Genomic DNA, 24,214 nt, shown 5'->3' on the forward strand with positions numbered 1-24,214 from the left:
GACTCTGACTAGCTGCCCAGTGTAGTTACTATTCCTTTCCAATAGATGGCAGACAAAGCTAGTTGAGAAGAGGTCTACTACTCTAGCGACAGGGACACGGGATTAGTGCGCACTGAAAGTAGTTTTATCTTCAAAGCAAGTTTGTGGTTACGCTTGAACCTGTTGTTATAGTGGACAAGCTAACTATTTTTACATAAGGTGCAGGCATTAGGCCTATGTCTTAGACTAGGCTAGATTTACTAAATTAACTGGTTTTATTCAATGCCTTTGCTTCTGTCTATGCGCACCTTATGGAAGAAACGACACACGCAGGGATGAGATGCCATACACCTCATCCAATTCTCTCGTGCCCATAGGGTGAATTGCCAATAAACTGCCAGCCTGTATGCTCGGCAAACAAAATCATAAGAAAAGTTAGTCTGATACCGAAACTAAATCCCAACGTATTTATAATGAGGACGCCCCATTATTGTTTAGATTGAGATTTCATGAATCATGATGCTGTCTGCGATTGGAACTCCAGTTGTCTAATCTGAAGGCGCTGATGATAAACATCGTTATAGGATAATGATTATGTATATTGAGCACCGACATGTCCAATAAATACATCGCCAGACAAACTGACAGGAATCTCTGACTGGATGTAATGCTGCTACCATGCGCTGGGATTTTGTGCTATATCGCCACCATCTCTCTACAACACATACTCTCCTACTCTAGCCATTACCTGGCAGCATTCCCACTCACACCAGTTTGTTTGCCTACGTCGACCCTCTAGTTGAGGTGTTTCAGGAAACATATCTGTGTTGTTACTGCTACGAGAACAAACTCTTTGATCTGGGGCAACGATCGGTTCAAACATGAACGGCTTCAGTAGGTTTATTGGCTCCCTAACTAACATTATTTAATTCTCAGACTCTGAGCTACCTGGTAAATTCAGCCATTTTTGGGAGTTTCAAAATGTTCTCTCCTGTCAGTGACGCAACAATGCCAATATGGCGATTTACAGTTAGCTGGCGTTCTAAATCATAGTGTTTCCATTCCCCTTTAAGGCACACTTGGATGTGACGATGTAAAACGTAATTGAAGAGCTGAGGGTTTAGGGCGGAGAAGACGGCTGGATGACACCTGACTGTCTCTGGGGAAATGAAGTCCCTAGAGAAGGCAACAACAAGATTGGTGTCAGGAGTGGGGCAGCAGTATTATCATAAGGAGACTTGGAAAACGGAGGATGAATGGAGCGAAAAAGAGGGGAGAAGAGGTCTGAGAGAGAGGGAAGAAGAGGGGGAGCTTGAGTCGGATACAAATGGTGGAAAAAAGGGCAATGGTATGTTAAAGAAGAATGGTAGTAAGTGTAAGCAGAGGGAGCTGAAGGCAGGAGGAGAAATGGAAGTGAATGAGGGTGAAGTATCGGAGGTGGTAGGTGCTGTGAATTTATCGGAGACCGATTTGAGACCGAGGTATGCACCAAGGATCAGGAAAAAGAAGAGTCTGTGACCGTAGGAGTGAAGTTTATGGAAAAAGCTGACTCTTGCCTTTTGGCTGATCCATTTGTGGTTTCACGGTGGGTGAAAAAAGAGTTTGGTCATGTGGAATCGGTGAGGGTAACCAGAAGTGGTCTAGTGATAATTGTTTGTGTTTCTGTTGGGCAGATGGAGAATGCGCTCGGAGTAAAACGAATGGGTGCAAGATATGTGATTTTTTTTCATTCTCAAGAAAAGGGCACCAATGAAAGGAGTGATAACTGGGGTAGCAGTAAATACACTGCTCAAAAAAATAAAGGGAACACTTAAACAACACAATGTAACTCTAAGTCAATCACACTTCTGTGAAATCAAACTGTCCACCTAGGAAGCAACACTGATTGACAATACATTTCACATGCTGTTGTGCAAATGGAATAGACAACAGGTGGAAATTATAGGCAATTAGCAAGACACCCCCAATAAAGGAGTGGTTCTGCAGGTGGTGACCACAGACCACTTCTCAGTTCCTATGCTTCCTGGCTGATGTTTTGGTCACGTTTGAATGCTGGCGGTGCTTTCACTCTAGTGGTAGCATGAGACGGAGTCTACAATCCACACAAGTGGCTCAGGTAGTGCAGCTCATCCAGGATGGCACATCAATGCGAGCTGTGGCAAGAAGGTTTGCTGTGTCTGTCAGCGTAGTGTCCAGAGCATGGAGGCGCTACCAGGAGACAGGCCAGTACATCAGGAGACTGAAGGAGGCCGTAGGAGGGCAACAACCCAGCAGCAGGACCGCTACCTCCGCCTTTGTGCAAGGAGGAGCAAGGGGAGCACTGCCAGAGCCCTGCAAAATGACCTCCAGCAGGCCACAAATGTGCATGTGTCTGCTCAAACGGTCAGAAACAGACTCCATGAGGGTGGTATGAGGGCCCGGCGTCCACAGGTGGGGGTTGTGCTTACAGCCCAACACCGTGCAGGACGTTTGGCATTTGCCAGAGAACACCAAGATTGGCAAATTCGCCACTGGCGCCCTGTGCTCTTCACAGATGAAAGCAGGTTCACACTGAGCACATGTGACAGACGTGAGTCTGGAGACGCCGTGGAGAATGTTCTGCTGCCTGCAACATCCTCCAGCATGACCGGTTTGGTGGGGGGTCAGTCATGGTGTGGGGTGGCATTTCTTTGGGGGGCCGCACAGCCCTCCATGTGCTCGCCAGAGGTAGCCTGACTGCCATTAGGTACCGAGAGGAGATCCTCAGACCCCTTGTGAGACCATATGCTGGTGCGGTTGGCCCTGGGTTCCTCCTAATGCAAGACAATGCTAGACCTCATGTGGCTGGAGTGTGTCAGCAGTTCCTGCTAGAGGAAGGCATTGATGCTATGGACTGGCCCGCCGTTCCCCATACCTGAATCCAATTGAGCACATCTGGGACATCATGTCTCGCTCCATCCACCATGCCACGTTGCACCACAGACTGTCCAGGAGTTGGCGGATGCTTTAGTCCAGGTCTGGGAGGAGATCCCTCAGGAGACCATCCACCACCTCATCAGGAGCATGCCCAGGCGTTGTAGGGAGGTCATACAGGCACGTGGAGGCCACACACACTACTGAGCCTCATTTTGACTTGTTTTAAGGACATTACATCAAAGTTGGATCAGCCTGTAGTGTGGTTTTCCACTTTAATTTTGAGTGTGACTCCAAATCCAGACCTCCATGGGTTGGTAAATTGGATTTCCATTGATTATTTTTGTGTGATTTTGTTGTCAGCACATTCAACTATGTAAAGAAAAAAGTATTTAATAAGATTATTTCATTCATTCAGATCTAGGATGTGTTATTTTAGTGTTCCCTTTATTTTTTCTGAGCAGTATATATAGATTAAAAGCATTAGGAGCCTTTATTAGATCTAGGAAAAAATGGATTGAGGCAGGAGAACAGAATTCATCCTATTTCTTTAGACTTGAGAAATTTCACTCTACAAATAACACTATCCATAAGTTAAACATTGGTGTTATTACAGGTGACCAAAAATGAATCGCTAAATACTGTAGCAATTGTATAGCTCTACGTACTCTGTATAGCTCTACGTACTGTCAGGAATCGACAGATATGTTTTTTGACTGATAGAATCTAAACAGTGTGATGAACCTATTAAAATTGAAGAGATTATTGAGTCTATCAAACATCTAAAGAACAATAAATCACCAGGTGTTGGAATTACATCAGAATTTTACACATTATTTTCTTAACAAGTAGCTCCCTTCCTATTTGAAGTCTTTTTTTAGAGAGTATTAACAATGTTCTTCCTCCTACAATGAGTCAGGGGTTAATAACACTGATACCTAAGCCTAAAAAAGAAGTGCTGCTCATCGATAACTGGCGTTCAATTTGTCTTCTTAATAATGACTATAAGATATTAGCCTTACTACTTGCAAAAATAATTAAAGAAGTCCTGGATGCAATCATTGATGAAACACAGTCTGGCTTTATGAGGAACAGACATATTTCTAATATCAGACTAGTATTAGACATACTTGACTACTCAGACCTAATAACCGAGGATAGCTTCATATTATTTTTTTATTTTTATAAAGCATTTGACACAGTAGAGCATCAGTTCCTCTTCCACTCCCTTGAGAGACTTGGCTTTGTTTTTTTTTTCTAAGGCTATTAAGACTTAAGGTTCACATGATCCCACATGTACTTCCTGTATTGATTTGTTGTTAATTAACAAAAAATACAAAATAAAAGGGCTGAGGGGATAGGGTGTCTTTTAAGGATTCGGACTGCACACTTTGATTTTGAAACGCAGCCCTCTTTACGTTCCTTTGTTTGTCCTTTGGGGCCTTTACTCATTGGTCGGAAAGGATCCGTTTTCGCGCCAATTGCACCACAGTGCATTATGGGAATTGAGTGACCGGTGGTCTGTTTGTGGGTGTCTCCGGACTGCTTTGTTGACATAGATAGCTATATATTTTTATTTCTCTGCCACTGTAATTTAGATTTACAAATGCGGGGAGACGAGTCAGATTCCGACTCCGGGCGGACGGACGAGAGTTCCGTCCGAAAGAGCTTGGAAATGCTTTGTCAGGAGCTGAATATGGACGAACAGACGGCATCTGAAGCCATGCAAAACTTCAAGTCGATTTGGAATACATACACACTGGAGGTAAACTAGCCAGCTAACTAACAGTAGCTAGCTATATTATTAAACTAGGTACTTAATAGTTTTGGATATACGTAGCCTCTTAGCGTTACTTTGTTTAGGACGTTGGGATCAGATATTGTGGGATCAACAATGCGGCCGGACATGGACGTTCTTAAGTCTCCTGTCGCGTGTGTTCAGCGTAACGTACATGTTAAGCTATTATCCCCTCTTCATATTTGGTAACGTTCGTTGTGTTAGCAATGTTACTAACGTCGTTCGTTTTGAACGTTAGTTGGTTAGCGCATATAGCCATTAGCTAGCTAACGTTAGCTGAACATAGTCAACACTATTTTCCATCAACCAGCCCACTTGCCAAGGCAGGGAACTGGTAAATTGCGAAATCGGTCACAATGCTAGACATCAGGTTGGTTAGTTAGCTAACTAGTTACCTACCTTTTTTGTTTTGTCTGATCATTTGGGAACACACCAGTCGCGGTCAGTTCCGTTTAAGATTATGGAGGACGATTTTGTTATGAGTTCAACGTAACTGACTCCTTTTAAGTCCATTATTGGGCAAACGTTACTCCTTCTATTCCATGGACCTTACATGTTTTTAAAGGCAAATTGGTTGTGGAAGCCAAAACAGCCAAATACTCCATGTAATTGTGAATCGATTCTCAATTGCGGTACCGTTCTATAAACAAATCCTTCTACTTTCATATCACATCAAAGATAATTTCCCAACTGCAAAATGCACACTTAATGTATGTACACTGTTTTAGCTGGTTTTAACCAACAATTTATATATACAGCAGATGACTGATAGGGGGCGCTGTGTACCGAACCTCCATCTTGGAACGTCATCTCAGCTTCCAAAACGGAAGCTAAAGGAAGGCTCCGTTCGTTTTTTCCCCACGTATTGTATTTGACAATATTAATGCAGATATTTTTTTATTGTTGTGAGTTTAACATAAAACATTTTTTTTTTTGATTAGCCATCTATTTTTTAGATGGCTAATTTTACTGTCCCAACTACAACAAAAACATACTTCTATACGTGTAATTTTGTCCTTGAAACCTTTAGGCCTAATTTGAAATGCTGTAGAATTCCATTCATTCCTATGGAGCTGCCTTTCTTGAAGTTGGGTCGAGAACCTCTTAATGGTGGGTCGCGACGTGTAAGAGTAAATGTATAATTATTTAATTAATTGATTTGGCCAAGTGCAACTGCGGTCTCTATTCAGTGCACTCTCTGCTTAGCAGCGGTGTCTGCTCAGTTTGGCAGCTGCATGTGTGGGAGATGCCCGTGTGCTTCTTGGTTTACCAAATCTTTTTTCAGGAGTTTTCTTGGAAGATCACTCCGACACATGCTGCAGCGCTGTTGTTCAACAGCAGATGATGCGCTGTAAGCCACTGACTTGTCATTCCCACTCTCCAAATGGACTCATGCTCGCAACAAGTTCTGACTGAGCTCAATCGTCATGAAAAATCAATACACCGATGAGTTTCTCTTTCATACAAGCTTTGAGAATTAACGAGGAGCTCCTTCAATGTGTTTTGTGCAGGGAAGTGTTTAGTAATGAGTCAATCAAAACGAACAAATTCATATAACGACACGTCCTGACCAAACATCCACAGCATGACGGTATACCCAGGGAATTCTTTCAGGACAGGTCAGAATGCTTCAGGAAACAGTGCTTCGACAGTAAATCGGTCAGCAAGGCATTCTCATTTTATAAAAGGCGATAAGCAGAAATAAGGGAGTACTATCTCATAATAGTATGAGTTTCTCTTTCAAACAATCCCCTGGCCTTGTACACAGCTAAAAGCTAACATTAGCCAAAGCAAGTTAGCTAGCTTCTGATAGTGCAACCCTAAGTAACAATACAGACGAAGATGAAAAATTCAGGCCTACTGTACATATTACTGTAGAAGTTCTTGTTGAAAACAAGTCTAGGTTGGAACCGTTGCTGTTAAAATACAAGTCATTTTTATGGCCACTACGAGCGCCGCTTCTGGATGAGCGTTTTCTTGTTTGCTTATGTCCTTAGTTGGTTGAGTGTGGTCTTAGTGCCAGCATCTGTCTATGGTGGTAAATAGACGGCTATGAATAATATAAACGCAGCAAAAAAGAAATGTCACTTTTTCAGGACCCTGTCTTTCAAAGATAATTCGTAAAAATCCGAATACCATCACAGATCTTCATTGTAAATGCTTTAAACACTGTTTCCCATGCTTGTTCAATGAACCATAAACAATTAATGATCATGTACCTGTGGAACGGTTGGTAGGACACTAACAGCTTACAGACAGTAGGCAATTAAGGTCACAGTTATGAAAACTTAGGACACAAGAGGCCTTAGTACTCTGAAAAACACCAAAAGAAAGATGCCCAGGGTCCCTGCTCATCTGCGTGAACATTCCTCAGGCATGCTGCAAGAAGGCATGAGGACTGCGCATGTGGCCAGGGCAACAAATTGCAATGTCCGTACTGTGAGACGCCAAATACAGAGCTACAGGGAGACAGGAGTGGCAGTGGCAGACCACGTGTAACAACACCTGCTCAGGATCGGTACAGCCGAACATCACACCTGCGGGACAGATACAGGATGGCGACAACTGCCCGAGTTACACCAGGAACGCACAATCCCTCCATCAGTGCTCAGACTGTCCGCAATAGGCTGAGAGAGGCTGGACTGAGGGCTTGTAGGCCTGTTGTAAGGCAGGTCCTCACCAGACATCACAGGCAACAACGTTGCCTATGGGCACAAACCCACCGTCGTTGGACCAGACAGGACTGGGAAAAAAGTGCTCTTCTCGGCAGTGGAGGGTCCGTCATGGTCTGGGGCGGTGTGTCACAGCATCAACGGACTGAGCTTGTTGTCATTGCAGACAATCTCAATGCTCATCCTGACATGACCCTCCAGCATGACAATGCTACCAGCCATACTGCTTGTTCAGTGCATGATTTCCTGCAAGGCTGGAATGTCAGTGTTCTGCCTTGGCCAGCGAAGAGCCTGGATCTCAAACCCATTGAGCACGTCTGGGACCTGTTGGATCGGAGGGTGAGGGCTAGGGCCATTCCCCCCCAGAAATGTCTGGGAACTTGCAGGTGCCTTGATGGAAGAATGGGGTAACATCTCACAGCAAGAACTGGCAAATCTGGTGCTGTCCATGAGGAGGAGATGCACTGCAGTACTTAATGCAGCTGGTGGCCACACCAGATACTGACTTACTTTTGATTATTTTGACCCCCCCTTTGTTCAGGGACACATTATTCAATTTCTGTTAGTCACATGTCTGTGGAACTTGTTCAGTTTATGTCTGTTGATGAATTATGTTCATACAAATATTTACACATGTTAAGTTTGCTTAAAATAAGGGCAGTTGACAGCGAGAGGACGTTTCTTTTTTGCTGAGTTTAGATGAGAACTCTCTTGGTAGATAGTGTACTCTACAGCTTATCACAAGGTACTCTACCTCATTCGACTTCTTTAACTTCTCTAGGGCCAGTGGGACGAATCGTCCCACCTACGTAACAGCCAGTGGAATCCTGTGGCGCGTTATTCAAATACCTTAGAAATGCTTCAATTTATCAAACATATGACTATTTTACACCATTTTAAAGACAAGACTCTCGTTAATCTAACCACACTGTCCGATTTCAAAAAGTCTTTACAACGAAAGCAAAACATTAGATTATGTCAGCAGAGTACCCAGCCAGAAATAATCAGACACCCATTTTTCAAGCTAGCATATAATGTCACATAAACCCAAACCACAGCTAAATGCAGCACTAACCTTTGATCTTCATCAGATGACAACCCTAGGACATTATGTTATACAATACATGCATGTTTTGTTCAGTCAAGTTCATATTTATATCAAAAAACAGCTTTTTACATTAGCATGTGACGTTCAGAACTAGCATACTTCCGGTGAATTTACTAAATTACTCACGATAAACGTTCACAAAAACATAACAATTATTTTAAGAATTATAGTTACAGAACTCCTCTATGCACTCGCTATGTCCGATTTTTAAAATAGCTCTTCGATGAAAGCACATTTTGCAATATTCTGAGTAGATAGCCCGGCATCACAGGGCTAGCTATTTAGACACCCACCAAGTTTAGCCCTCACCAAAGTCAGATTTACTATAAGAAAAATGTTATTACCTTTGCTGTTCTTCGTCAGAATGCACTCCCAGGACTTCTACTTCAATAACAAATGATGGTTTGGTTCAAAATAATCCATAGTTATGTTCAAATATCCTCTGTTTTGTTCGTGCGTTCAAGACACTATCCGAAGTGTAAAGAAGGGTGACGCGCACGACGCATTTCGTGACAAAAAAATTCTAAATATTCCATTACCGTACTTCGAAGCATGTCAACCGCTGTTTAAAATCAATTTTTATGCAATTTCTCGTAAAAAAGCGATAATATTCTGACCGGGAAAGCGTGTTTACGTTCAAAGAGAGAGAAAATAAAAACATGGGATCCCCTCGTGCACGAGCCTCAGTCTGATGGTCCTCTGATCGGCCACTTACCAAAGGCGCTAATGTGTTTCAGCCAGGGGCTGCCTCGATATCATTCAGCTTTTTCCCGGGTTCTGAGAGCCTATGGGAGCCGTAGGAAGTGTCACGTTACAGGAAAGATCCTAAGTTTTCAATAAACAGAGCCAAGAAGCTCAAGGAATGGTCAGAGGGGGCACTTCCTGTACAGAATCTTCTCAGGTTTTTGCCTGCCATATGAGTTCTGTTATACTCACAGACACCATTCAAACAGTTTTAGAAACTTTAGGGTGTTTTCTATCCAAAGCCAATAATTATATTCATATTATAGTTTTGGATTACCTTTGCTGTTCTTCGTCAGAATGCACTCCCAGGACTTCTACTTCAACAACAAATGTTGTTTTGGTTCCAAATAATCCATAGTTATATCCAAGTTCGTGCGTTCAAATCAAATGTATTTATATAGCCCTTCTTACATCAGCTGATATCTCAAAGTGCTGTACAGAAACCCAGCCTAAAACCCCAAACAGCAAGCAATGCAGGTGTAGAAGCACGATGGCTAGGAAAAACAACCTAGGAAGAAACCTAGAGAGGAACCAGGCTATGAGGGGTGGCCAGTCCTCTTCTGGCTGTGCCGTGTGGAGATTATAATAGCACATGGCCTACATGTTCAAATGTTCATAAATGACCAGCATTGTCAAATAATAATAATCATAGTAGTTGTCGGGTGCAACAAGTCAGTAACACAAGAGTAAGTGTCAGTTGGCTTTTTCATAGCTGATCTTTGAGAGTATCTCTACCGCTCCTGCTGTCTCTAGAGAGTTGAAAACAGCAGGTCTGGGACAGGTAGCACGTCCGGTGAACAGGTCAGGGTTCCATAGCTGCAGGCAGAACAGTTGGAACTGGAGCAGCAGCACGGCCAGGTGAACTGGGGACAGCAAGGAGTCATCAAGCCAGGTAGTCCTGAGGCAAGGTCCTAGGGCTCAGGTCCTCCGAAGGGTAAAGTGCGAGCGCATTTCGTGACAAAAAAATTCAAAATATTCCATTACCGTACTTAGAAGCATGTCAAACGCTGTTTAAAATAAATTTTTATGCTATTTTTCTCGCAAAATAGCGATAATATTCCAACGTTGTATTCATTCAAAGGCTGAAAGAAAAAAATGGAGAAGTCTCGTGAACACGCATCTCCAGTCTCACTGTCCCCAGGCTGACCACTTACAAACTCTGCTGCTGTACTTTGCCCAGAGACCGCAGACACCCCATTCCACTTTCTGGCGGCTTTAGAGAGCCAATGGAAGCCTTAGAAAGTGTCACGTTACAGCACAGATGCTGTAATGTCGATAGAGATGCAACAGAAGGACAACAAATTGTCAGACAGGGCACTTCCTACATGGAATCTTCACAGGTTTTGGCCTGCCATATGAGTTATACTCAGACACCATTCAAACAGTTTTAGAAACTTTAGTGTTTTCTATCCAAATCTACTAATTATATGCATATTCTCGTTTCTGAGCAGGACTAGTAACCAGATTAAATTGGTTACGTTTTTTTATCCGGCCGTGAAAATACTGCCCCCATCCCAAAGAAGTTAAACAGCTTGGACAATTCCAGAAAATGGTGTCATGGCTTTAGAAGCTTCTGACAGGCTAATTGACATAATTTGAGAAAATTGGAGGTGTACCTTTGGATGAATTTCAAGGCCTACTTTCAAATTCAGTGCCTCTTTGCTTGACATCATGGGAAAATCAATATAAATCAGCTAAGACCTCAGGAAAATAAATTGTAGACCTCCAGAAGTCTGGTTCATCCTTGGGAGCAATTTCCAAAAGCCTGAAGGTACCACGTTCAACTGTACAAACAATAGTACGCAAGTATTAACACCATGGGACCACGCAGCCGTCATACTGCTCAGGAAGGAGACGCGTTCTGTCTCCTAGAGTGCAAATCAATCCCAGAACAGCAAAGGACCTTGTGAAGATGCTGGAGAAAACGGGTACGAAAGTATCTATATCCACAGTAAAACGAGTCCTATATCGTCATAACCTGAAATGCCGATCAGCAAGGAAGAAGCCACTGCTCCAAAACCACCATTAAAAAAAGGCAGACTACGGTTTGCAACTGCACATGGGGACGAAGATCGTACTTTTTGGAGAAATGTCCTCTGGTCTGGTGAAACAAAAATATAAGTGTTTGGCCATAATGACCATCGTTATGTTTGGAGGAAAAAGGGGGAGGCTTGCAAGCCAAAGAACCCCATCCCAACCATGAAGCGCGGTGGTGGCAGCATCATGTTGTGGGGGTGCTTTTCTGCAGAGGGACTGGTGCACTTCACAAAATAGATGGCAGCATGAGGGAGGAAAATGATGTGGACATATTGAAGCAACATCTCAAGACATCAGTCAGGAAGTTAAAGCTTGGTCGCAAATGGACAATGACCCCAAGCATACTTCCATAGTTGTGGCAAAATGGCTTAAGGACAATAAAGTCAAGGTATTGGAGTGGCCATCACAAAGCCTTGACCTCATTCCTATAGAAGATTTGTGGGCAGAACTGAAGAAGCGTGTGCGAGCAAGGAGGCCTACAAACCTGACTCGGTTACACCAGCTCTGTCAGCAGGAATGGGCCAAAATTCATCTAACTTATTGTGGGACGCTTGTGGAAGGCTACCTGAAACATTTGACCCAAGTTAAACAATTTTAAAGGCAATGCTACTAAATACTAATTGAGGACATGTAAACTTCTGACCCACTGGGAATGTGATTAAATAAATTAAAGTTGAAATAAATCATTCTCTCTACTATTATTCTGACATTTCACATTCTTAAAATTAAGTGGTGATCCTAACTGACCTAAGACAGGGAATTTTTACTAGGATTAAATGCCAGTAATTGTGAAAAACTGAGTTAAAATATATTTGGCTAAGGTCTATGTAAACTTCCTACTATATTTTTGTTTAGTGAAAGATGTTTGGAGCAGTATTTCTCAAGTTAAAAAAATGTGCGTGGAAATGATTCGCCACTCGTTGAATGACAACAAATACTTAATTGAAGAATCCCTACTGTTGACTAATCACCAATTTTTTTTATTGTTTTATTTTAATTTTTAATAATAAATAATAATAATTTAAGAGCGGTAGACTTTGGCTACAGACTTCGATTTGCCTCAAATATAGGGTGCACGAACAGCTCAAACTATTGCTGAAGACTAAACAAACAAAGCTCACACTATCATCATAATAGAGGCACAAGCTGTTTCGAATGGGAAGCATGCGGACGCCTTATTACACCCACTGTGGGATTTCAACAGATTTTAACATGTTTTTGTTTTTTGTCCAATTAACCAATAATTGTCTTGTTGAATTTATTGAGCATTCCAACCTTGTTTAGCATTATCTAGTCCAAATATATGCCATGATTTCACTTACTATCCGTTTGCCTCACTCAATTAGGGACTTTTATTTTGAAGGCACTAAATGCCGATTCAATTGTTGCTGCTAATGTTCACCACACACAGGTAAGTCTGTTGCCTGTTCTGAATTATTATTTTTAAATAGCGATGATGCTACTTTATGCACTGACAAGGGACTTGACAATGACTTCTTGGAAGGTGGCATAAAGTAGGGTTAAATAGTTGGGACACACACACTCTCTGACCAAAATGTTAATTTATCATTTTCGTATGTCCCCATTACCAGTAAAACATAATCGAAACCTGTTTCTTTCACTTTTTAAATTTATTTGACCTTTTGTTTAACTAGGCAAGTCAGTTAAGAACAAATTCTTATTTTCAATGACGGCCTAGGAACAGGGGGTCCTGTTCAGGGGCAGAACGACCGATTTTTACCTTGTCAGCTTTGATCTTGCAACCTTTCGGTTGCTAGTCCAACGCTCTAACCACTAGGCTACCTGCCGCCCCAGTACTTGCCGTGCTGTTTAGCTGTTCATTTGTTTAGTCGTTTCATTCTCAACTAGGATTTCATCATGCTTGTCAAGCAGTGAAGTTTTCAGCTCTGTCTGTCCGTGCCCTCTATTCCTCGGTGCACAGTGTTACTGTTTCCATTTTGTCCAGCTGACATTTCATGTAAACCGATAACCATTAACTCAGTAACCTGGGGCACCACAGGAAAATTTTGTTTAATGAGTTAACGATTCCCGAATATCGTTTTCAAAGCAGTCACTTGATTAATTTCATCAGCCGCATTATGAAAGTTGCATAATTTGTAAATCTGCACAAACCCGGGTCTCATTAAATCGTTCTGTACCACACAAATTGAGTATTTATTTACTAACAAGCTAAATGATAATATTATATATATATATACATACACACACACACACACAGTCTAGGCTATTGATTAGAACTTAGTACAATGGCAACAGGTCCCTAGCAGACCAGCACAATATGACAGGTGTTGTACAAGATGGAGATTTTTAAAGAGCGAGTGCTCGAGAGAAAAGCTCACTTGGATACATTTGTAAACTATGCTTAGTTTAGCCCTAACACCTTGCCCCAAACTGCTGCTCTTATGGGTCAGAATTATAATAGATGTATTTACCTGTTGAAGGTCTCCATTGGGTATCTCTTTGTGGAATGAGTTCCGCTTAGTGGGATAGGTTTGGCCGACGCCCTTTTCTTTCGTTACTGGGTGTAAGTCTCAGACATCGTGTGGACAATCAATGTACTTTCTCTTGGTTGTCGGTTTCCTTGCACTCGTTCTGTGAGAGTAGTCTTCTTAGGAGGCTTATCAGCCGTGTCGACACTCCCATCTTGGGTAGGAGGGCCGTGTAGACAACCAATGATTTGAAGAGAATAACCGGTTGGTCCTTCTTGAATTCACCTTCTTAGATACAGAATAGCTACTCCACCATAAACTTGAATGTTTAGAGATTTTCTTTGTCATCAACCTCGTGTTGCATTTTGGGGCCACGACAAGTCGTAAACCTCGGCTGCAGCGCATGGTAAACTTAGTCTGAAGGTAAATTCTTAACTCGCATGTTTTATGCCCTCGGGTCACAAGGGGCGTTTCCGTCTTTGACATGCCCTCTGGGTTCCCTGGGATGTATCTCGTTGCAAGGTATTAGGATTTAGTAGGATCTCATTTAGACAACTAATATCAGTCTTATCGTTACCAAAACATTCTCTTTCATCTGGATATTCTCTACACAACAAAGTATGTAAACAGCACATATACATTATGAAAACTCAAGTTACAATGTGTTCGTCATAACGTCTTTATTTAACTATTAATAACATAACAAAATCGACATTAATTTTCATATTCCATCTACCATTGTTACCACCATTTTGTCTGATGAAATATAATGTCCCAAAGTCCATTTATTTGATGTTCTGTATTTTCGGGCTGTAAACTCTTCCTAAGGCACACACATTCCAGTCTCTCACATTAGAGACTAGGAAGGAGTTGAGCTGATGCCTTATACTTTACGATGGATGTGAGGTCATAACTAGAGGTCGACCGATTATGATTTTTCAACGCCGATACCTATTATTGGGTGACCCAGAAGGCCAATTAATCAGCTGTTTTTTTTATTTTTATTATTATTATTTATTTTTTATGGTGACAATTACAACAATACTGAATGAACACTTATTTTAACTTAATATAATACATCAATAAAATAAATGTAGCCTCAAATAAATAATGAAACATGTTCAATTTGGTTGAAAGTAAAAGTGCCATATGTGCCATGTAAGAAAGCTAATGTTTAAGTGCCTTGCTCAGAACATGGGAACATATGAAAGCTAGTGGTTCCTTTTAACATGAGTCTTCAATATTCCCAGGTAAGAAGTTTTAGATTGTAGTTATTATATTATTATAGGACTATTTCTCTCTATACGATTTGTATTTCATATACCTTTGACTATTGGATGTTCTTATAGGCACTTTAGTATTGCCAGTGTAACAGTATAGCTTCCGTCCCTCTCCTCGCTCCTACCTGGGCTCAAACCAGGAACACATCGACAACAGCCACCCTCGAAGCAGCGTTACCCATGCAGAGGAAGGGAAAAAACTACTCCAAGTTTCAGAGCGAGTGACGTTTGAAACGCTATTAGCGTGCACCCGGCTAACTAGCTAGCCATTTCACATCGGTTACACCAGCCTAATCTTGGGAGTTGATAGGCTTGAAGAGGTGGAACGTTCCAACAGGAATCTGTTCCAAAAAACGTAAAGTAAAAGGTTGCCAACCAACAACGCATACAAAGTAGCAGCGCATACAAACCTAGCTAACTAGCTGCCGAATAGGCCTCAACTCACCACGTAGCTTATTCTTAATGTTTGTCCATAGGCAAACAGACATGTGAGGACAGACATTTTTCGGAATAAACGTGATGAGTGAAAAACGCAATGAAATAGACCACTCCCTACCCAGTATCTTATTCTGCCGCTATACAACTTTGTATGCGTTGTTTTTTGGAAACCTTGTTATTTACAAAGTTTTTGGAATAGATTCCTGTTGGAACGTTCCACAAATTATACCCACCCAGGTTGAAGTCATAAACAGCGCAATGCTTGAAGCACAGCGAAGAGCTGCTGGCAAAACGCACAAAAGTGCTGTTTGAATGAATGCTTACGAGCCTGCTGCTGCCTACCACCGCTCAGTCAGACTGCTCTATCAAGTCATAGACTTAATTATAATATAATAAACACACAGAAATACGAACCTTGGGTCATTAATATGGTAGAATCTGGAAACTATCATCTCAAACAAAAGTATTTTTTTCAGTGACATACGGAACCATTCCGTATTTTATCTAACAGGTGACTAAGTCTAAATATTCCTGTTAGGCATTGATGTTTATGGTTAGGTACATTGGTGCAACGACAGTACTTTTTTTCATAAATGCGCTTGTTAAATCAAAGCCCGTTTGTCGAAGTAGGCTGTGATTCAATGAAAATTAACAGGCACCGCATCGATCATATGCAACGCAGGACACGTTAGATAACTACACATGGTTGATGATATTACTAGTTTAACTAGTGATTATGTTAAGATTGATTGTTTTTATAAATCTAATGCTAGCTAGCAACTTACCTTTGCTTCTTGCTGCCCTCGCGTTACAGGTAGTCAGCCTGTTAATCCTTGTGGAGTGCAATGTAAGGCAGGTGGTTAGAGCGTTGGACTGGTAACCGAAGGTTGCAAAAACGAATCCTCCCTCAACAAGGCAGTTAACCCCCGTTTCTAGGCCGTCATTGTAAATAAGAATGTGTTCTTAATCTGACTTGCCTAGATAAATAAAGGTGTAAAAAAAAAAACACAGGCAAATCGGTGGCCAAAAATACAGATTGTTATGAAAACTTGAAATCGGCCATTCCGATTAATCGGTCGACCTCTAGTCATAACCCCCCCACCAATCCCTCTATACCTCTCCTGCTCTGCGGGAGGGAAAGATCTCTGTAGAGCTGTGATCCATTGTAACCTGATCCTCACAGGCCAGTCATGACACAGTTGATGAGCTTATTTCTCGAGTCATTTGTTCGAATTGAGCTAGTAGTGTGTTCAAGTTTCAAACTTGTTCTCAAATGCCATTGAAATGGCAGCAGCGGTATGAGAACCAGCACATTCTTGAGCATGTAATATGGCTTTCCTTCGTACTAAATCCTCGTCGACCCACTGTGCTGTCAGACTCGGCATGCTCATGAGGCTGACATTGCTGGTCCAAATGTCAGTCGTGAAGCTAATAGCAGTGACACCCATAGCAAGTAGCTCATTGATGTGTGTTTCAACAATACTGTGTAACTCCGGTAGGGCAACGTCTGAACAATAGTGCCTACTTGGTAGTGTGTACCGGGGCTCGAGGTGCTCAACCAGTCGGTGAAAGCCAACATCATCCACGACAGAGAACTGTTGAATTCCATTATCTTGGCGTTAATGGATTTGGCCTTTTGAGTTGTCTCGCAGAAATGTTCTTAGTCTTTCAAATAACTGCTCGACTTGTTGACTGCTTAATCCACACAGCAGACATAGTGGGCTAGGTTAGGAATGCTGTGTTGCACATGTAGCGCTATATGTTTTTTTTGTGGCGTCATTACATTGTCTACCTACGTTACATAGGTATGCACATCAGCTTTGACATTTATTTTGCACATCGGGGGGGGGTTCTACTAAGCTAAAAAAAAAAATATGGTCATACCAAGGATCATTTTCCTATTTGATATGGACCCCGTATCAAAGAATTATATAGCAAAAGTATTTGAAACATTAAATTTGGCATCAATGCTATTAGGGAAAAGGAAAGGGGGGATACCTAGTCAGTTGTACAACTGAATGCATTCAACTAAAATGTGTTTACCACATATAACCCAACCCCTCTGAATCAGAGAGGTGCTGTGGGCTGCCTTAACGTTTTCGTGAGAAGACATTTTCTTTTCTTTTTTTTTGGTGGCAGGGCGATGTCTCGTGGTCTGACAAACACCGCTGTAGCTCTGCCACCTTTCACCGCAGAATCGTATGGGCGATATCAGCGGATGTGGTGGATTGAGACAGCCCATGCAACAACAAAAAAAGAAATCTAGCTTAAATAGACAGGTTATGATATTTTTTAATGTTAATTTGATTTCTGCGGGGCTGCTGAAATTGTAGAAGGGTTGAAATAGTTAAGTAGTGGTGTTGCACGCACCCCTGCAGACCCTGCTAGCTGGGGTTGCCCCCAACCCTCCAAATTTGTGTATATTCATACTTTTTTACCGTATTGAAAATCATACTGTCTGTTTCGAAATACCCAGATATACGGTATAGCATAAAGCACTGTGACTTACTGTCATTTGCCATACACTTCTGACTTGTCTTTCTTTCAGGGGGAAGTAGTTCATTGGCTAGCCTGCTCTCTCTATGCAGCCTGCAGAAAGGGCTCCACACCCACTGTGGGTAAGGGGGTGATGGAAGGCAACTGTGTGTCCCTGACTCGAATACTCAGGACGTCAAAACTGAGGTCAGTGTTAAGAGGCTTGGTCCCCAAACCTCCCACATGTCTACAGTGCCTTCAGAATGTATTCACACCTTTACTTTTTCCACTTTTTCCAAACTAATAAAAAATGTATTGGGTCAACCCCTTTTTGTTATGGCAAGACAAAATAAGTTCAGGGATAAACATTTGCTGAACAAGTCAAATGTTTCTTGGACTCTGTGCAATAATAGTGTTTAGTGTAATTTTTGAATGTCTCTGTACCGTGCACACACAATTATTTGTAATGTCCCTCAGTCATTCAGGGAATTTCAAACACAGATTTAACCACAAAGACCAGGGAGGTTTTCCAATGCCTCGCAAATAAGGACACCTATTGTTTTTTAAAAAGCTGACCTTTAAATATCCTTTTGAGCATGGTGAAGTTATTAATTGCACTTTGGATGGTGTATCAATACGCCCAATCACTACAGAGATACAGGCATCCTTCCTAACTCAGGTTGACGGAGAGGAAGGAAACCGCTCGTTGATTTCACCACGAGGCCAATGGTGACTTTCAAACAGAGTTTTATGGCCGTGATAGAACTTTGAAGTTAATCCATAATACAAATATTCTAGAACTTTCATCCTGTTTGCATAAACTCACTAAAGTAATACTGCAAAACATGTGGGAAAGCAATTACATTTTTTAAATCCTGATTACAAAGTGTTATGTTCGGGTCAAATTTAATACAACACATGACTGAGTACCACTCCATATTTTCAAGCATAGTGGTGGCTGAATCATGTAATGGGTATGCTAGTAATCGTTAAGGACTGGGGATATTCAGGATAAGGAATAAACTGAATGGAACTAAGCACAGTCAAAATCCTAGAGAATAACCTGGTTGTCTGCTTTCCACCAGACACTGGGTGATTTAATTCACTTTTCAGCAGGACAATAACCTAGGCCAAATCTACACTGGAGTTGCTTACCAAGAAGACAAGGAATGTTCCCGAGTGGCCCGAGTTACAGTTTTGACTTAAATTTGCTTAAATCTATGGCAAGACTTGAAAATTGTTGTCTAGAAAGGATCAACAACCAATTTGAAAGGGCTTGAATTTAGAAAATAATAATGGACACATTTTGTACTGTTGGGTTCTGAGAATATGAAGACATACTTAGTCATGTCACTGGAGTGCTTAGGTTTAGAGTGTACACCAGAAGGTAAGGGTTATTGGAGGAAAGTATATAGTTGCAAACACTAAGTTAGGAATGTGTTGAGTACATGTGACAGGCATTGATAAGGGGAGACGGGTGGAGATCTTAGAAACTAACAATGTCACTGAGGGAGAGAGGGTAATGTATAACGTTTACATTGTCAGGATATGTTATTGTTATCCATCAGGAGAAGAGAGACAGTCTGGTATCAATAACCATGACAGCCTTGAGTTGGGGAGGAGTGAGTACTTTGGGTAGAGGTCAGGTTAGATGAAGTGAGGAAGAACAGATATCACTATGGTTCTGTCTATCAGCAGAGGTGCATTGGCTGTTAAGTTGTGGAGGAGGAGACTCGGCCTAGGAGAAAGCGTTAAATATCGGTGCTTTTGTGAAATGTTTTTTTTTGTCTGAATACAGGTGTGTCGACCCTTTGGGAAGAATTAAGCTTCTCTAGTGTGAGTTATTTACTCTGAAAAATTAGAACCTAACAGTACAATCCATGTGTGCAAAGCTTTTTAGGGACTTACCCAGAAAGACTCACAGCTGTAATCACTGTTAAAGGTGATTCTAACCAGTATTGAATAAATTAGATATTTCTATATTTCATTTTCAATGAATTTGCAAACATTTTTAAAAACATGTTTTCACTTGGTCATTATGGGTTATTGTGTTTAGATGGGTGAGAAACACCCCCCAATGTAATCCACTTTTAATTCAGGCTTTAACACAACAAAATGTGTAATAAGTCATGGGTATGAATGCTTTGATGGCACTGTTTATGTGCACTATATGATTATTTCCATAACTCATAAGTTAATGTCATTTATTTTCATACATTGGTTTCAGTTTGATTCAGTTCTTCAACAAGATGAAGAAATGGTCGGATATGTCCAACTTGTCTCAAGAATTTCGGAATCGCATGGGCCGCCTGGAGAGAACCTTTGAAGTGTCAACTGTGATCTTTCGGAAGTTTGAGCCCATATTCATGGACATGTTCCAGGATCCTCAAGGGGAACCCCCACGACAGCCTAGAAGCAGAAAACACAGGTAAAGGCCTACACCTCTCTCTCTAGCCCCCTTTTTCTGCCTCTGTCTGTCCTTCTCTCTCCCTCTCTCTCTCTGTTTGTCTGGCCCACTCTGTCTGTCCGCCTCCCTTTATTTTAGTTCTAAAATAAAGCAAGTCTTAAATAATTAGCTTAAATAAACTGTTCCATTTTGTAAATTGCATTCACAAATGAATGCGACTGTTTTTAGTGTTTGCTGTAGTGTTTGCTGGTACACTTGTAATTTATTTAGAGTTTACATTGTTCCAAACAGTCAGAAACATTGTTGCAATCTATACAGCACCTGTTTGGCACACACAATATGCACGCAGCCCTCGGTCCTTAACTTATTTTTCTTTATCTCCAGTATTTTCCACAACTAGTCAAATTGAATCCAAACATCTGCTTTTCCCTTTACCTCCTAAGCAACCAGTAAACATTTCTCTTTTCGAGTTTGTCACATCCTCTGCATCCATTGTGTTGTCACGTGTTACGGTGTTCAGAGTTTGTTATAGGTGTTGCTCGCGGTTTGCGCAAGAAAACAATAACTGATTCAATAAATTGATTTAAGTTTTGTACATAAGCTATGTATGAATGGCCTACAAGTAGCCTATCAACTTTCACAGTGAATGCTTTTGTTTGTTTTGTGCATATGAATTGAATAAGAACTTCCAGGCTTCTGACATAACCATCTATTTTATAAAAAAGAAAAGTAAAAAAAGTATCCCGTCTGAATCGTCCTCTGGAATAAGATCATGAGTGATCTGGATGAAAACAAAGATGGCGAAGTGGACTTCCAGGAGTTTGTCATCTTGGTTTCTGTGCTGACGGTGGCGTGTAACGAGTTCTTTGTACAGGGCCTGAATGAATTAGAAAATAATAAAATTTAAGAAATGCATACTACAAAAAAAGTTAAATTACATTACAACATTTACATGAAGACACATCTAGACGTAAGCAAGAACTGGAGTCACACTCAATGTTAACTAAATATTTTGCTTAAAGGAAACTGACAGACATTCTGGAGAAATAATTGCATAACCAATGTTCTCTAGTAATACTAGTCCCATGAGAATAGGTCTTTGGTCACATGCATGCGATGCATACATGTGTCATGTAAAGAGAGCAAGGGTTGAGGGAAAAGGTAATGTTTTTCCTAAACAAATTAGGGATTTCGGCAACAGAACTTGTCAGTCAGAAATGGCTGTAATTATGATGCAGCTTCAGCAACATGGACCACTTTGATGTTCTGTGGTGGTCGCTGGAGCAGGGAGGAGAGCGAGACAACGGGTGCTAGTCAGTCACTCGCCATTTAAAAATAAATAAATCAAATTTGCACAGCAAGTCTGAGTCCGGTCAAATCACTCCCTCTAGTAATTTGTGTGTCTTAATTATTGAATCAAACACTGTGCTTAAAACAATATTTTAATTTGATTAAAACACATAGGATGTGTCAATATATGGAAAAATTCTCGTTTAAACATTTCGGGCCAGTGTGTGTGTGTGTGTCGCTCTCTCGCTGTCGCTCGCTGTCTGTCGGGCTCTCTCGCTGTCTGTCGGGCTCTCTCGCTGTCTGTCGGGCTCTCTCGCTGTCTGTCGGGCTCTCTCGCTGTCTGTCGGGCTCTCTCGCTGTCTGTCTGGGCTCTCTCGCTGTCTGTCTGTCGGGCTCTCTCGCTGTCTGTCTGTCGGGCTCTCTCGCTGTCTGTCTGTCGGGCTCTCTCGCTGTCTGTCTGTCGGGCTCTCTCGCTGTCTGTCTGTCGGGCTCTCTCGCTGTCTGTCTGTCGGGCTCTCTCGCTGTCTGTCTGTCGGGCTCTCTCGCTGTCTGTCTGTCGGGCTCTCTCGCTGTCTGTCTGTCGGGCTCTCTCGCTGTCTGTCTGTCGGGCTCTCTCGCTGTCTGTCTGTCGGGCTCTCTCGCTGTCTGTCTGTCGGGCTCTCTCGCTGTCTGTCTGTCGGGCTCTCTCGCTGTCTGTCTGTCGGGCTCTCTCGCTGTCTGTCTGTCGGGCTCTCTCGCTGTCTGTCTGTCGGGCTCTCTCGCTGTCTGTCTGTCGGGCTCTCTCGCTGTCTGTCTGTCGGGCTCTCTCGCTGTCTGTCTGTCGGGCTCTCTCGCTGTCTGTCTGTCGGGCTCTCTCGCTGTCTGTCTGTCGGGCTCTCTCGCTGTCTGTCTGTCGGGCTCTCTCGCTGTCTGTCGGTCGGGCTCTCTCGCTGTCTGTCGGTCGGGCTCTCTCGCTGTCTGTCGGTCGGGCTCTCTCGCTGTCTGTCTGTCGGGCTCTCTCGCTGTCTGTCTGTCGGGCGCTCGCTCGCTCGCTCTCTCGCTGTCGGTCGGGCGCTCGCTCGCTGTCTGTCGGTCGGGCCCTCGCTCGCTGTCTGTCGGTCGGGCCCTCGCTCGCTGTCTGTCGGTCGGGCGCTCGCTCTCGCTGTCTGTCGGTCGGGCGCTCGCTCTCTCGCTGTCTGTCGTCGGTCGGGCGCTCGCTCTCTCGCTGTCTGTCGGTCGGGCCCTCGCTCACTCGCTGTCTGTCGCTTTCTCGCTGTCGGTCGGGCGCTCGCTCGCTCTCTCTTTACCAAAGAGAGATCTTATCACTTTTGAAATATTAATTGCAAGTTTTTCAGACGACTGCATGAAATGCTACCATAACGGAAACCCTATCTCTCCTCTCACTATGTTAGGCGCCTGCCCTGTCACGTCAGCGATGTATTCAAATTCTGCTGGACCCTGTTTGTGTACACTAAAGGTAAGCTAGGAAATGTAATCAGTTCTCTTTAGCATGTTTTAACCAATGTGAGAAATTCTGTTTAATTTAACCCAATGCCTTCAGTCCCACCTATTAGTGACATAATCTACTCCCCGATTGTGATTGTAGGAAATTTCCGTATGATTGGCGATGACTTGGTGAACTCATACCACCTCCTGCTCTGCTGCTTGGACTTGGTGTTTGGAAATGCCCTTCTATGCTCCAACAGGAAAGACCTTGTCAACCCACTTTTCAAAGGTAGCACACTATAATTGACGTAAAAGTAGGGCTGGATGACATGGCAAATAAATTATCACTATATAGATAGATATATATATATTTTTTTTATAACGATAATTATCACGATATTAATCAAATGTTCAAAAGGTGCATATCTGCTTCAGACTCAAGAATGCTTGAACACACAAGGCTTTAATGTTTCTTATTGTCAGAAGTAGAACTCACAAATAACATTTAACTGTAAACCCTTACAAGTTATGAACAATAAATAAAAAAGATGCATTATAACTGTTAGCCTAATGGCACATAACAGTTGAAGTTGGGGTAGTTGTTGTCTTAAAAGTTACAAGCAAGAAAGACAAGTCTGTCTACGGTCTCTGGCTTTAAAGTTGCCCTATGGCAGGTCACTATGTTGCCACCTGTGCTAAAAATACACTCTCAGGCGGAGCTGGTCGCAGGAATGCACAGGTAGCGCTTTGCCGGGTGGCTGACTTGGGGAAAGTTGTTTTTGGTGGGTCTTCCACCAGTCCAGTGGATTGGTTTCACTGTCAGCATCAGGAGACTGAAGGTAGCAGCTGAGTTCCTTTTCTACCAGTTGGATTTCAGTAAGACCTGTGGTGGTGGAGCATGGCTTTTTGAAAAAAACTGCCCAGTGACTTTCTCTTTTTAGCTGGCAGTTGTGGTGAAGCAGCAGCAACGTCTCCCTGTGCTGGGCTTGGGTTTTCATGTCCCTCATTGACCATCTCTGAGACAGCTCTTGCTTTTATGTGGCCCACCTTCTCCTCTTTGATGTAATGTGTTTTAAACCAAGGGTCGACCAACGAGGCAATGTCCAGGAGGTCATCTGTGGCTAGGTCATCATATTTCTCATTCAGATAGTCCATGACTATCGTTTTGATGGTTTGGGTGAGCTCTGTTTCATCATCAGGTTTCGTGACCTCTGTATTG

The 24,214-nt window shown here is 42.4% G+C and overlaps 1 protein-coding gene across 2 annotated transcripts in view; it reads left to right on the forward strand.

Moving 5' to 3' along the window:
* The first annotated feature begins 4,349 nt into the window (after positions 1-4,349).
* rbl1 (retinoblastoma-like 1 (p107)) overlaps positions 4,350-24,214 on the forward strand; it is a 42,121-nt gene continuing 22,256 nt past the window's right edge. For both annotated transcript variants that reach the window (XM_014131642.2, XM_014131643.2), the window contains exons 1-5: positions 4,350-4,636; positions 17,947-18,080; positions 20,101-20,301; positions 22,962-23,026; positions 23,156-23,284. In XM_014131642.2, the coding sequence (XP_013987117.1) occupies positions 4,478-4,636; positions 17,947-18,080; positions 20,101-20,301; positions 22,962-23,026; positions 23,156-23,284 (688 nt within the window). In that variant the 5' untranslated portion in view covers positions 4,350-4,477. The remainder of the gene's footprint in view (positions 4,637-17,946; positions 18,081-20,100; positions 20,302-22,961; positions 23,027-23,155; positions 23,285-24,214) is intronic.

Source organism: Salmo salar, chromosome ssa12 (genome assembly GCF_905237065.1).
Source record: "Salmo salar chromosome ssa12, Ssal_v3.1, whole genome shotgun sequence".
Lineage (NCBI taxonomy): Eukaryota > Metazoa > Chordata > Actinopteri > Salmoniformes > Salmonidae > Salmo > Salmo salar.